General features: G+C 46.9%; 1 protein-coding gene across 1 annotated transcript; it reads right to left on the bottom strand.

Moving 5' to 3' along the window:
- Positions 1-12,351: 12,351 nt before the first annotated feature.
- On the bottom strand, positions 12,352-13,204 carry LOC131224933 (uncharacterized). The gene is made up of 4 exons (XM_058220371.1): positions 13,189-13,204; positions 12,973-13,086; positions 12,705-12,906; positions 12,352-12,622 (listed from the first exon to the last, which is right to left on the bottom strand). Exons 1-4 carry the CDS (start codon positions 13,202-13,204, stop codon positions 12,352-12,354), a joined length of 603 nt encoding a protein of 200 aa, XP_058076354.1.
- Positions 13,205-13,517: the final 313 nt, after the last annotated feature.

The following is a 13,517-nucleotide window of genomic DNA, read 5'->3' on the forward strand; positions in this document are numbered from 1 at the left end:
TATATATATCAATCAACACAAGATGAGGCAATACATAATATAATACAATCAATCAATCAGCAAACAGATGAGGATAGTAAGTCACACTCGGCCACAAAACTATCAATCTGGCTCTTCATCCATGACCAGAAATACTGCCTCCTCATATCTTTGTACATCTTCATGGAGCCTGGGTGGATCGTAAGTCATGATCGGTGTGGCTCGGTCATTAGATCTCTACACAACTCTGGCATGTCCAAAACACACAATCGGCCTATGTAGCGAAGTCCACCATGGGAACCAATCTGCCAGTCTGACTGCTCCACGGATGCTACCTCTGGTTGGTATCCCTTTAACGACTCCCCTGTCTACCGAGCCTCGATCACCCTTACGACAAGAGAGGGTTAAATTGATAGTCTCCAAAGCTGAATAATAGATGACTATATGCAAACTCAAAGTCAAACTCTGATACACCCTCGAGCATCTTCCATTCACGAACCATCATCTGTGCCACCAGGCCTCTTGGCGATGGTCGAGCACTTCCGCCACCACGTTTGCCTTACTCAGGTGGTACTGAAGGTCAAATTCAGGAGCTCCATTCATCGCCTCCGTCACATATTCAATTCTGACTATGAAAATAAATACTTTAAGCTCTTATAATCCAAAAAGAGCTCGAACATGACCCCAAAGAGATAATGCCTCTACACCTTCAATGCGAAGACAACTGCTGCTAACTCCAGATCATGCGTGAGGTAGTTCATCTCATGGACCTTGAGATGGCGCGAGGCATACGCCACTGGTTTCCCGTGCTGCATCAAAACAGCACCCAAACTAACTCTGGAGGCATCGGTGAAAGCAACAAAACCATCACTCCCATCAGGAAGAGTGAGGACATGAGCGGACGTGAGGTGGTCCTCTAGTTCCAAAAATGTCTCCTCATAGGTGTCACTCTAGATGAACTCGGTGCCCTTCCGCATCATCCGAGTCAGCGGTGCTGCAATACGGGTGAAACCCTCGATGAATCGTCGATAATATCCCACTAGACCAAGGAAGCTATGGATCTCGGACACGTTCGTGGGCTGACGCTACAGACATAATGCATCAACCTTCGAGGGGTCCACAGTGACACCCTCCCTCGTCACTACATGACCGAGGAACTTCACCTCCTGCTAGAACTCACACTTCTCCATCTTCGCATATAACTGGTGGGCACGAAGGGTCTCAAGCATAATCTATAAATGCATTTCATAGTCCTCCTGGGTCCTCGAATACACCAGAATAACATCGATGAACACTACAACAAACTGGTCGAGGTAGGGTCGAAAGACCTCGTTCATGAGCTTCATGAAGACGGCAGGTGCATTGGTCAACCTAAAAGACATGACTAGAAACTTGAAGTGACTGTAGCACGTCTAGAAAGTTGTCTTCGGAATGTCCTCCTCTCGGACTCGAATTTGATGATAACTAGAGCGCAAGTCAATCTTGGAAAAGAACTGAGCACCCTATAACTGGTCAAACAAAACATCAATCCTCGGGAGTGGATATCTATTCTGAATAGTGACCTTGTTAAGCTCGCGGTAATCCACGTAGAGCCTCAACGAGCCATCCTTCTTCACGAACAATACCGAGGCTCCCCACGGTGAACTGCTAAGATGAATAAAACCCAACTCTCACAACTCATCCAACTGCTCTTGCAATTCCCGCAACTCTATCGATGTCATACGGTATGGGGGCTTCAAAATAGGTGCAACACTGGACACCAAATCTATTTGAAACTCTATCTGTCAGTGCGGTGGCAAAACTAAGATCTCCTGAAACACATCCAGGAACTCGCATATGATCGGCAACTACTCAAAACATCCAGCCACTGACTCCTCAACAACATAGGCCAATAAACTTAACAGTGGCTCTCCTCTGGGCTTCACAACAAACTAGAACATAGGAAAGCCGAGTATGTAAAACGTGGCTATTCTCGGGCCACAGTCCAAGATAGCATAATACTCGGTAAGCTAATCCATACCCAGGATGACATCATACTCGGCCATGGGCAAGACAAAGAAATCAGCGGGCACGAACATCTCTCCAACCAAGACAGGACAAGATGAACAAAGGTGGCTCAAAACTGCAGACTTCCCCTAGGGAGTCGAAATTGATAAGGCCTCAGGTGCGGACTCCAATGGAAGACCAGTCGATCGGCAAAACTCCTCGGGCACAAATGAATGGGATGCTCCAGAATTAAAAAATATATGAGCAATAAAAGCAGAGATAAGAAGAATACCCTCAACTACTCCTCCAAAAGATGACTGAGGGTCCTATTGAGCGGCGTAGAATCTGTCCTGAGCTGGCAAGGGAAGCAAACTTGAAGGCTGAGGGTCCTGACCCTGCACCTGTTGTGCGGCATATACTCGGCCCTGGGTCTATAAGGAAGGTGCCTGTCCCCTCTGCGGTGATCTCTACTACTGCTGCGGTCGTTGCGACGGCCTACTCCGCTACCTCTGCTGCTGCGGAGGAGGCTTAGGAGGCTGATGCTAGGGTCACTACTGCTGTTACGGTGCCCTCGGCTGCTGTTGGGGATAAGGAAACTCGTTCCTACGGTGCCCTGTCTGCTCACAACCATAGCAAACGCCAGTAAATGGCCTAGAAGGAGCTACTGGCTGTGAAGAAGATGAAGCTAGATGTGCTGCTGACGGTCTAAACCTTGAATGGCCCCTATGTCATCGGTGCTAATACTAACAGGAGCTATCGGAGGCACCTTCCTCTTCCGGTCTCCGCTCTGCTCTCTCGACCTTTGAGACATAGCCCAATCCTCCTTATAAACCAAGGCCCTATGCACGACCTCATCGAACATCGTCAATAAATGTCCCATGACGCGGCTATGAAGAACGGGATGCTAGCCACTCACAAAATGATGGGCCTTCCACCTCTCATCATCAACAAGATAGGTGGAAAAATGGGATGGTGCAACAAAACGTGCCTCGTAATGAAACACCGACATATCACCCTGCATTAGGATCTCAAACTCCAAAGCCCTCTGGTCACGAATATCCTTTGGGAAGAACTTCTAGTCAAAACAGACCACAAACTCCTCCTACATCCAAACAAAATCTGGCCCGGCCATTCGGGAAATTGAAGTCCACCAATGTCGCGCCTCACCCTGAAGAGGGAAAATAGCTAAAGGAATCCTCTGCTGACTGGTGCACCGCATGGTGTCAAAGATCTTTTCTACCTCAGAGTGCCATAACTTAGCTGCAGATGGGTCTAACTCACCCCAGAACTACAGGGGATCATGCTGCCTAAAGTCACAAAGTAGTGCGCTCGCTCGTAACTGCTTAGTCTGCTCAGGGGTCTCGAAAACTAGATGACGGGTCTGCTCCTGAAGAACAGCAGTGATAGTCAGTATCATCTGCTCGAAATGCTCAGCCCCAACTAGAATCGTAGGATAAGCGGGGGCAGCACTGGCCTCTGGTGGAGGTGGAGGTGCGGCATGAGCCTCGGGAACAGGTGGGGGAACAGGTGCCACTGGGGGTGGAATCACAACATCAGGAACAGGATCCTCAATAGCTAAAGCGGCATTTACTCGGGTGGCTTGAGCTCCTCGAGCACCATGAGCTCCTCGGGTACCATGCCCAGGCGGCATAGTCTACAAAAACAACAAAGGCATCAACGACTGATGGATGTCAGAAAACCAAATCGAAAGGGTCCACATTCGGGACATTACTTGTCCTAACCCCGTAGCAGATATGTGATGTTGTCCTGAGTTATTCCATAGGTTGTTTGTTATGCTCTGATACTAACAACTGTCACACCCCAGATTCGGTGATTAGAACTCACAAGAATCCTGATAGCCGATTCCGGCGCAGACAGCCTCCGTAGTACCCCATTCTCGGCTCATGGCACCCATTTACCAGGTTTCGATCCTGGGATCCTACAAGGAGGATTTTTATAACATAAGTCTAATCCATAAGAGCATACCCAAGATCATAACATAGTAACCACACGAAATAACTATAGGAACACATTACAAGATCCACTAAGAATTTAAACTTTATATAAGATACATTGCTCAAAGGAAAAGAATACAAGATCTAAATAACGGCGACTCTAAACGGTCCTCGGCACGCTCCTCACTCCTCAGTTACGGCTGCTACCTAGAATCTCCTACATGCATCAATCATGCATAAGCTTATAGAAAGTTTAGAGGGTGGTGTAAGTGTGTGTAATACTAGTGCCGGGAAGAAAATATTATAGAATGCAGAAATATGGCATGAACCATGAATACCACCAATGCTAACGACCATACCAAGGCTATGTTGTACCTATCATGAATTCCATAAGCCATACCAAGGCTATGTAATGCAACACATAAGTACCAGGCACCATACCAAGGCGATGCATAAGAGGCCTACATAGCCAATTCCAATGCAAGGTGCAATGCAATCAATGCCAGTCCTCATATCAAGTCCACATATCAATATAATTCTACTGTAGGGAATCCACCTGGGTTAAATATACTGCCAGCCGATTATCGCTCTCCTAGCCGCACAGTCTAACGAGCGTAAGAGACCTCACTACCCGCTTGTGGACAGTCAATCACCAACAAGGCTCGACGGTAGCAGACCTATTTGCGAGCTGGTCAAACTCAGCCTACCAATTACCCCCTCACTCAAGTGGGTAAGGCCACACCCCATCTCAACCGACTACGCAACAGTGGGAGATGCGACCTATGGCAAAGGCACTCGGGCGCTCATGTTTTCCACTCGGTCTCGGCGTTGAGGCGTCTCCTGGTACTATGAAGATTTAGGGGCTTTCACCCATGGACATCTTAAGTGCCCTAAATGCTCAGGTAACATTTTTGGTGTCTAAATCCAGCCATTCACAATATGCCTGTGGAGGTTACAGCCCTGATGAAGTGAGGGAGAATATCTATGTGCTATGCAATTTCAGATGCATGAACCACACAAATCAACCATGCATCAGTCCCTAGCATCCTATGTGCTCGAGAGGGGTAACTCCCTCCCTCTTGGAATACCATAATATCCTGCCCAATGGCATAACCATGACCAATCATAATCTCAAGCAAGCACACATATGATGCATGTGGGAATGGGTCATGAAGATAAGTAAGTATGTCATGCAGTGATGTTGTAGTCTCCTCCTAATCAAGTAGGGTCTAGGTACTTAGACAAATTCCATAAGGAACACAACCTCTAGTGGGGACCCAATAGCCTAGGGTAGCCAACAAGACTAAGATAGACAATGACATGGGCCTAGATGATAAGAATGGGTTCGGCAAGGGTCTATGGTGGACATTTAACCACCCATAGATGCAAGTGGGCCCAACATGAGCCCAGAAGGGTAGATAAATGTGGACATTCAACCACCATTTAACCCAAGGAGGTGGCCCAATAACAATCTACCAAGAAATAAGGCCCGTGACCAAAGTACAACAATATAAAAGGAATGGGTAGCTATATATACCATATACATCACATGATGGGCCTCAAATAAACGGCCTAAGGCATATATGCAACACATGGGTCCAAAGGGAAATACATGGCCCAATTCACATACAATAACATGAGCCTATATGAAAGGTTATGGCCCAAGAATAAGGTCACCAAATCCATACATTATGGTGGGCCTAATGGGCAGCCCATTATCCTAAACACATGGGCAAGAATCACATCCAAGTTAAGCCAATTGGGCCTTACAACCTTAGCCCAAAAATCTAGTTGATTTGGTGGGCAACCAAGGGCCCAACCACACATACATACTCCAGCCCAACCAGCGCAACATAATGATGGACATAGCCCATAAATCCACTGGGCCTAGCTAGGATGTCCCAACCCATTTGGGCCTACAAGGAGTCTTAAAAATCTGGTTGTTTAAGGGTCCTTATAACCCAATTAAAGCGGGCCCCCAAGATGCAATAATTAAGCTTAAAATCAGGAAAACAAAAGCATGAAACATTTCCATAAATCCTCACAATATGGTGGGCCCCACATCTTTAAAACTCCAGCCATAAACAATGCATTCTTTTAAGGTAACAAGCTAAATTTTTAGGCCATTTATCTTTCTGGGCTTGTTAAGGTCCAGAAATATGTAAAATCAAGTGAATAAAATTCTCAGGGTGACCAGCAACATACACAGGGGGTCCAACCACATGGGGAGTGGCTATTCAACACATAAATCAGATGGGCCTTACTATTGGACTGGAAGTCTAGTAGTCAGCCTATAACAATGGGTATCCCAACCAGGTGGGCGGTTAAATAGCCTAGATAGCTACCCAAAATAAACTCAAGGTGGGCCCCACCATGGATGCCCCTCCAAGGGTGGGCCACACTAGATGGGTGGAAGGATGGATAAAACATTACATCATGGTGGGCCAAATGAAGGTGGGACGACTAGCCCATGCTGGACATCAACCACCATGGGACGTCCAGCATGGCTGCTAGTCAACCATGTCCCCCAAATTCTAGTGGTCCAAATGGCCCCCAATCATATATGATCGGTCCCAGTAAGGTGGGCCAAAGTGAAGGGAAATTTTGAGGTCATTAGACATGCTAAATAATTTTTACAATTTATGAACAGCAAGGTGTTTCTGAAAAATCTACTGTTGAAATTATTGTTGTCCCCATCTTTGGCACCTCATGGGGTGGGCATAGGCCTACCAACCCAAGGGGAAAAATAGATGGATTGGATGCTCCTATGTATGGACAGCAATTGGAGTCCACTGGAGTGGCCCACTGTCTCCAAAAGCAAGGTGTAATAGGTCTATTTCTAACATGCAACCCTGCTAGATCGTGCAGAAATATCTGGACGTCCAGCCCACTTTGGCCAATCCCATAGGTCTCAATCAAGGGATAGAGGGTGTAAGCTCCATCCTAAATTAAGGTGGGGTCCACACCTCAGAAAACCTCCAAAGAAATCAAGGAGAAAAGCTCCACAAGTTGGCCTAAAATAATGCCCAAAAACTATGTAGAAAATGGGCATGAAATATGGACAGCAACATATACTGTCAATTTTCAGCCCATACAAAAGTTCTGGAGGGATTTGTGCCCAAGTAATATAAGTGGGGTCTAGCTAGATGGACCATAAAATTTCCGGACCCATCACCTTGCAAAGATCTCCAAGAAAGTCAGGTTTAAGGGCCATCCAACCCATGCATGTCAGGGTGGGCCTGGATGTCCATCAGGTGGGATTGGACGTCCCCAAAATTCTGGTGGATCTAGAATTTTCTGATCACATCAGTGGGCCACCAACATCAATAGCAAAAGAGGAAGAAATAGAGAGAAAAAGAGGGGGAGAGAGAGAGAGAGAGAGAGAGAGAGAGAGAGAGAGAGAGATCATGGCCAAAGGGGAGGGTTCCGATACTATGAGCCATCCACCAACACATCCACACCACACATCTACATAAATCATGCATGCATGTAATCTATAACAATCCAAGAAATTCTAAGGTGGGGATGCCATCCCCACCATGAATCTTAGGTCTAAATGACCCAAATAATCTAGATTCAAAGAGGAAATCCATCATGGTGGGTCCATGGAGAATGGCCCACCATAGAAACATGCATACAAGTAGTGGACCTTTGGCCTCACTTCATGGAGCCATATATGACCTCCACCATTGATTGGTGGGTCCTACATACTCCCAAGTATGATAGAAAAGAGATGTAAAAGGAAAGAAGAGAGAGGCTTCAATAGGTAACACCCACCTTCAAGATCCACCCTCTCCTTCAAGGTACTAGCTCTAAAGCTCCAAGGGTGGTGTTTTAATGGAGGAGATGGTGTGAAGATGGTGAGATTGAGAGAGAGATGGAGGAGAAGTTACTAGAAAAATGGAGTGGTGGATGTTTCCACCATGCAAGAAAGGGAGAAGGAGAGAAATGGGAGAAGAGACAGAGGGATGGAAGGGTTTTTTAGCAAAGTGATGATTAGCTTGGGAGAATGGTAGCTTAGGGAAGAGGGATTTGCTTGGGATAGAGAGGAAATCCCATGATTGCTCTCTAGAAAAGAGAAAAAGAAGCCCATGATGAGTTTTGAAAAGAGGAGTAATGATGGCTAGGCTAGGAGTAGCTATCATAGATAAGAGAGCACTAGGTGGGGCCCACACATGGGGAAACATGCCCATGGGTCTAGGTGGGTCCCACATGCATGATGAATGGCCAAGAATGGTGCGGTCAATATCTCAAGATGTACACGTCGGATTCATGTATGAGACACGGTGTTGGAACCGTGGCGTCGATGCAGTCACAACGGCATAAGTTTCAAGTCGATCTGAGTCAAGAAAGCAAGATGGAACTTAAGGATGACCACAAACAGAATATACAGGTTGTGGGTCGCCGAGATTTGACTGGTAGGACTGCGTGACCTCGAGGAACGAAATGGATACTGAGTTGGGGTCATACATCTCTCCCCACCAACATAAAAATTTTATCCTCGAAATTTACCATAACCAGAACAAAGCAAGGGAAGGAAGATAAAAACATCATCATCATATATATATATATATATATATATATATATATACATGTATATCAATCAACACATGACAAGGAAATACATAATATAATACAATCAATCAATCAATCAGAAAATAGATGAGGATAACATTCCCGAACCTCTGCTTCACGCTCCCAAGACACTTCTGCCTCTGAATGATGACTCCACTGAACCTTCACCTAAGGAATGACCTTAGTCCGGAGAACCTGCTCCTTCCAATTAAGGATGCAAATAGGCTTCTCAATGTAAGAAGCATCCTCACAGACCTCAAGAGGCTACCAATCAATCACTGAATAATGTATGACCCACACTTTCCCAACATCGATACATGGAACACATCATGGATACCAGACAACTTAGAAGGTAAGGTGAGCCTATAGGCCACAGCATCCACATGCCCGGTAATCTCAAAAGGTCCAATGAATCTTGGGGCAAGCTTGCCCTTCACTCCAAACCGCACTACGCCGTTCATAGGCGAGACCTTAAAATACACCATATCCCCAACTACAAACTCAAGGGGTCGACACCAACGATCAGCAAAATGCTTCTGTCAGCTCTGAGCTATGAGCATCCTCTGCCTGATAATATCAACAATTTATGACGTTTGCTGCATAAGCTCGGGACCTAGGAGACGACGCTCTCCAACCTCGGTCCAACAACTAGGAGATCTGCATGGTCTGCCATATAGTGCCTCAAAAGGAGCCATGCCAATAGTCACCTAATAACTATTATTGTATGCGAACTCAGCCTGGCTTAAATGCTCGTCCCAACTTCCCGCAAAGTCAATCACACAAGCTCTGAGCATATCCTTAAGGATCTAGTTGACCCTTTCGGTCTGCCCATCTGTTTACAGATGATAAGGGTGCTGAGCTGCAAAGTAGACCCCATTGCCTGCTGAAAGCTCCTCCAAAACTAAAACGCAAATCTGGGGTCTCAATCAGAAACGATCGAAACTGGAATGGCATGCAGTCTCACTATCTCCTTAATGAATACCTTCATAAGTCGATCCAATGTCCAGGTCACATGCATCGGAATAAAATGTGCCGACTTCATCAGACGATCGATAACAACCCAAATGGCATCGTGACCACGCTAAGTCCTCGGTAAGCCCATGATGAAATTAGTCGACACGTGCTCCCACTTCCAGAGTGGAACGCTCAACGATTGCAAAGGAGCAGGGAGTCTCTAGTGGTCAGCCTTGACACGCTGGCAAGTATCACACTCAGCCACAAAACTAGCAATCTGGCGCTTCATCCTTGACCAGAAATACTACCTCCTTATATCTCTGTATATCTTTGTGGAGCCCGGGTGGATCGTAAGTCTCAATAAGTGTGCCTCAATCATCAAATCTCTACATAACACTAGCACGTCCGGAACTAATCTGCTAGTCTGACTGCTCCACGGATGCTGCCTCTACTCGGTATCCCTGTAACGACTCATCTGTCTACTGAGCCTCAATCACCCTTGCGACAAGAGAGGATTGAAGTGACAGGCTCGAAAGGTGAACAATAGAGGACTGCAGGCCAAACTCAAAGTCGAACTCTGATACATCCTCGAGCATCTTCCATTCATGATCCATCATTTGGCCACCAGGCCTCATGGCTGATGGCTGAGCGCGTCGCTACCACGTTTGCCATGCCCGGGTGATACTGAAGGTCGAAATCATAATCTTTCAGGAGCTCCATCCATCACCTCTATTACATATTCCGCTCCGACTGCGAAAACAAATACTTCAGACTCTTATGGTCTGAAAAAAGCTCGAACATGACCCTATAGAGATAATGCCTCCACACCTTCAGTGCAAAGACAACTGTTGCCAACTGCAGATCAAGCGTGGGGTAGTTCAGCTCATTAACCTTAAGCTGACATGAGGCATAAGCCACTGGCCTCCCGTGTTACATCAGAACAACACCTAAACCAACTCCAGAGGCATTAGTGAAAACAACAAAACCATCACTCCCATCAGAAAGAGTGAGGACAGGAGCGGACGTGAGGTAGTCCTTCAGCTCCAAAAATGCCTCCTCACAAGCATCACTCTAGAGGAACTCGTCGCCCTTCCGTGTCAACCAGGTCAGCGGTGCTGCAATATGGGAGAAACCCTCGATGAATCATTGATAATATCCCACTAAACCAAGGAAGCTACGGATCTCGAACGTTTTTATGGGTTAGACCCACTGACACACTACATCAACCTTCGAGGGGTCCATAGCGACACCCTCCCTCATTACCACGTGAACGAGGAACTTCACCTCCTCCTGCCAGAACTCACACTTCTCCAGCTTCACATACAGCTGGTGGGCACGGAGGGTCTCAAGCATAATCTGTAAATACATCTCATGGTCCTCCTAAGTGCTCGAATTCAGTAGAATGTCATCGATGAACACTACAACAAACTGGCCGAGGTAGGGCCGAAAGACCTCATTCATCAACTGTATGAAGATAATAGGTGCATTGGTCAACCTAAAAGGCATGACCAGAAACTCAAAGTGACGTAGCGAGTTCGAAAAGCTGTTTTCAAAATGTCCTCCTCTCGGACCCGAATCAGATGATAACTAGAGCGCAAGTTAATCTTGGAAAAGAACTGAGCACCCTGCAGCTGGTCGAACAAATCATCAATCCTCGGGAGCAGGTATTTATTCTTAATAATGACCTTGTTGAGCTCACGATAATCCACGCAGAGCCTCAATGAGCCATCCTTCTTCTTCATGAACAATACCAGGGCTCCCTATGGTGAACTGCTATGACGAATAAAACCCAACTCTCACAGCTCATCTAACTACTCCTGCAGTTCCCGCAACTCCATCGGTGCCATACGATATGGGGCCTTGAAAATAAGCACAACACCGGGCACCAAACCTATCTAAAACTCTATCTGTCAGTGCGATGACAAACCCGGGATCTCCTAAAACACATCTGGAAACTTGCATATGATCAGCAACTGCTCAAAACATCTAGCCACTGACTCTTCAACAACACAGGCAAATAAACTCGAGAGCAGCTCTCCTTTAGGCTCGACAACGAACTGGAACATAGGCAAGCCGGGTATGCAAAACGTGACTGTTCTTGTGGTACAGTCCAAGACAGCATGGTACTCGACAAGCCAATCCATACCCAGGATGACTTCATACTCAGCCATTGGCAAAATAAACAAATCAGTGGGCAAGAACATCTCTCCAACTAAGATAGGATAAGATGAACAGAGGCAGCTCAAAACTGCGGACTTTCCCAAGGGAGTCAAAACAGATAAGGCCTTAGGTGTAGACTCCGATGAAAGACCGGTCGATCGACAAAACTCCTCAGCCACAAATGAATGGGATGCTTCAGAATTAAACAATACACGAGCAATACAAGTAGAGAGAAGAAGAATACCCTCAACTACTCCTCCAGAAGATGACTGAAGTTCCTGCCAAGCGGCGTAGACTCTGCCCTGAGCTGGCAAGGGAAGCAAGTTTGAAGACTGAGGGTCCTGACCTTTCACCTGCAGTGCAGCATATACTCGGCCCTGGGTTTGCGGGGGATGTGCATGTCCCCTTTGCTGTGGTCTCTACTACTACTGTAGCCACTGTGGCGGCCTACCTTGCTGCCTCTACTACTGTGGAGGAGGCTGATGCTGGGGTCGCTGCTACTGCTGCTGGGGATGAGGACACTCGTACCTACGGTGCCCTGTTTTCCCACAACCATAGAAAATGCAAGTAAATGGTCCATAAGAAGGAGTTGCTGGCTGTGAAGAGAATGAAGATGGCTATGCTGCTGATGGTGTAAATCCTGAACAAACCCTATGTCGCCGGTGCTAATGCGGATGGGAGCTACCGGAGGCGCCTTCCTCTTCCGATCTTCGCTCTACTCTCTGAACCTCTGAGACATAGCTTAATCCTCCTCATAAACCAAGGCCCTATGCACGACCTCGTCGAACGTCATCAACAAACGTCGTACCATGCGGCTACGGAGGGCGGGACACAAGCTGCTCACAAAACGGCGGGCCTTCCGCCTCTCATCATCAACAAGATAGCTGGAAAAATGGGATAGCGCAACAAAACGTGCCTCATAATGAGACATTGACATATCACCCTGCACTAAGGTCTCGAACTCTAAAGCCCTCTGCTCACGAATATCCTCTGAGAAGAACTTCTGGTTAAAACTAACCACAAACTCCTACCACGTCCAAACAAAATCTTGCCTGGCCATCCAGGAAACTGAAGTACACCAAAGTCACGCCTCACCTTGAAGAAGGAAAAATGGCCAAAGGAACCCTCTGCTGATTGGTGCATCGCATGGTGTCGAAGATCTTCTCCACTATGGAGTGCCATAACTCAGCTGCAGATGGGTCTGGCTCACCCCAAAACTGCGGGGGATCATACTTCCTAAATTCAAGAAGTAGTGTGCTCGCTAGCAACTGCTCAGTCTGCTCAGCGGTCTTAGAAACTGGATGACGGGTCTACCCCTAAAGAACAGTAGTGACAGCCTGCATCATCAGTTGGAAATGCTCACCCTCGACTAGAATCATAGGATAAGCGGGGGCGGCACTGGCCTCTGACGGAGGCGCAGGTACAGAGGGAGCCTCAAGAATGGGTACGGCAGGCTCAGGTGGGGGAACAAGTGCCACTGGGGGTGTAATCACAACCTCAGGAATAGAGTCCTCAATAACTAAAGCGGGATTTGCTCGGGTCGCTCGAGCATCTAGAGCACCACGAGCTTCTCATGTACCACACCCGGGCGGCATAGTCTACAAAACCAACAAAGGTGTCCACGACTAATGGACATCAGAAAACCAAATCAAAAGGATACACATTCGGGACACTACTTGTCCTAACCCTGTAGTAGATATGTGATGTTATCCTGAGTTATTTCGTAGGTTATTTGTTATGCTCTGATACCAATAACTGTCACACCACAAATTCGGTGACCAGAACTCACAAGAATCCCGCTAGCCGATTCTGGCGCCGACAGCCTCCGTAGTACCCCATTCTCAGCTCATGGCACCCATTCACCGGGTTCCAATCCTAGGATCCTACAAGGAGGATTTCTATAACATA

Source organism: Magnolia sinica, chromosome 14 (assembly GCF_029962835.1).
Source record: "Magnolia sinica isolate HGM2019 chromosome 14, MsV1, whole genome shotgun sequence".
NCBI lineage: Eukaryota > Viridiplantae > Streptophyta > Magnoliopsida > Magnoliales > Magnoliaceae > Magnolia > Magnolia sinica.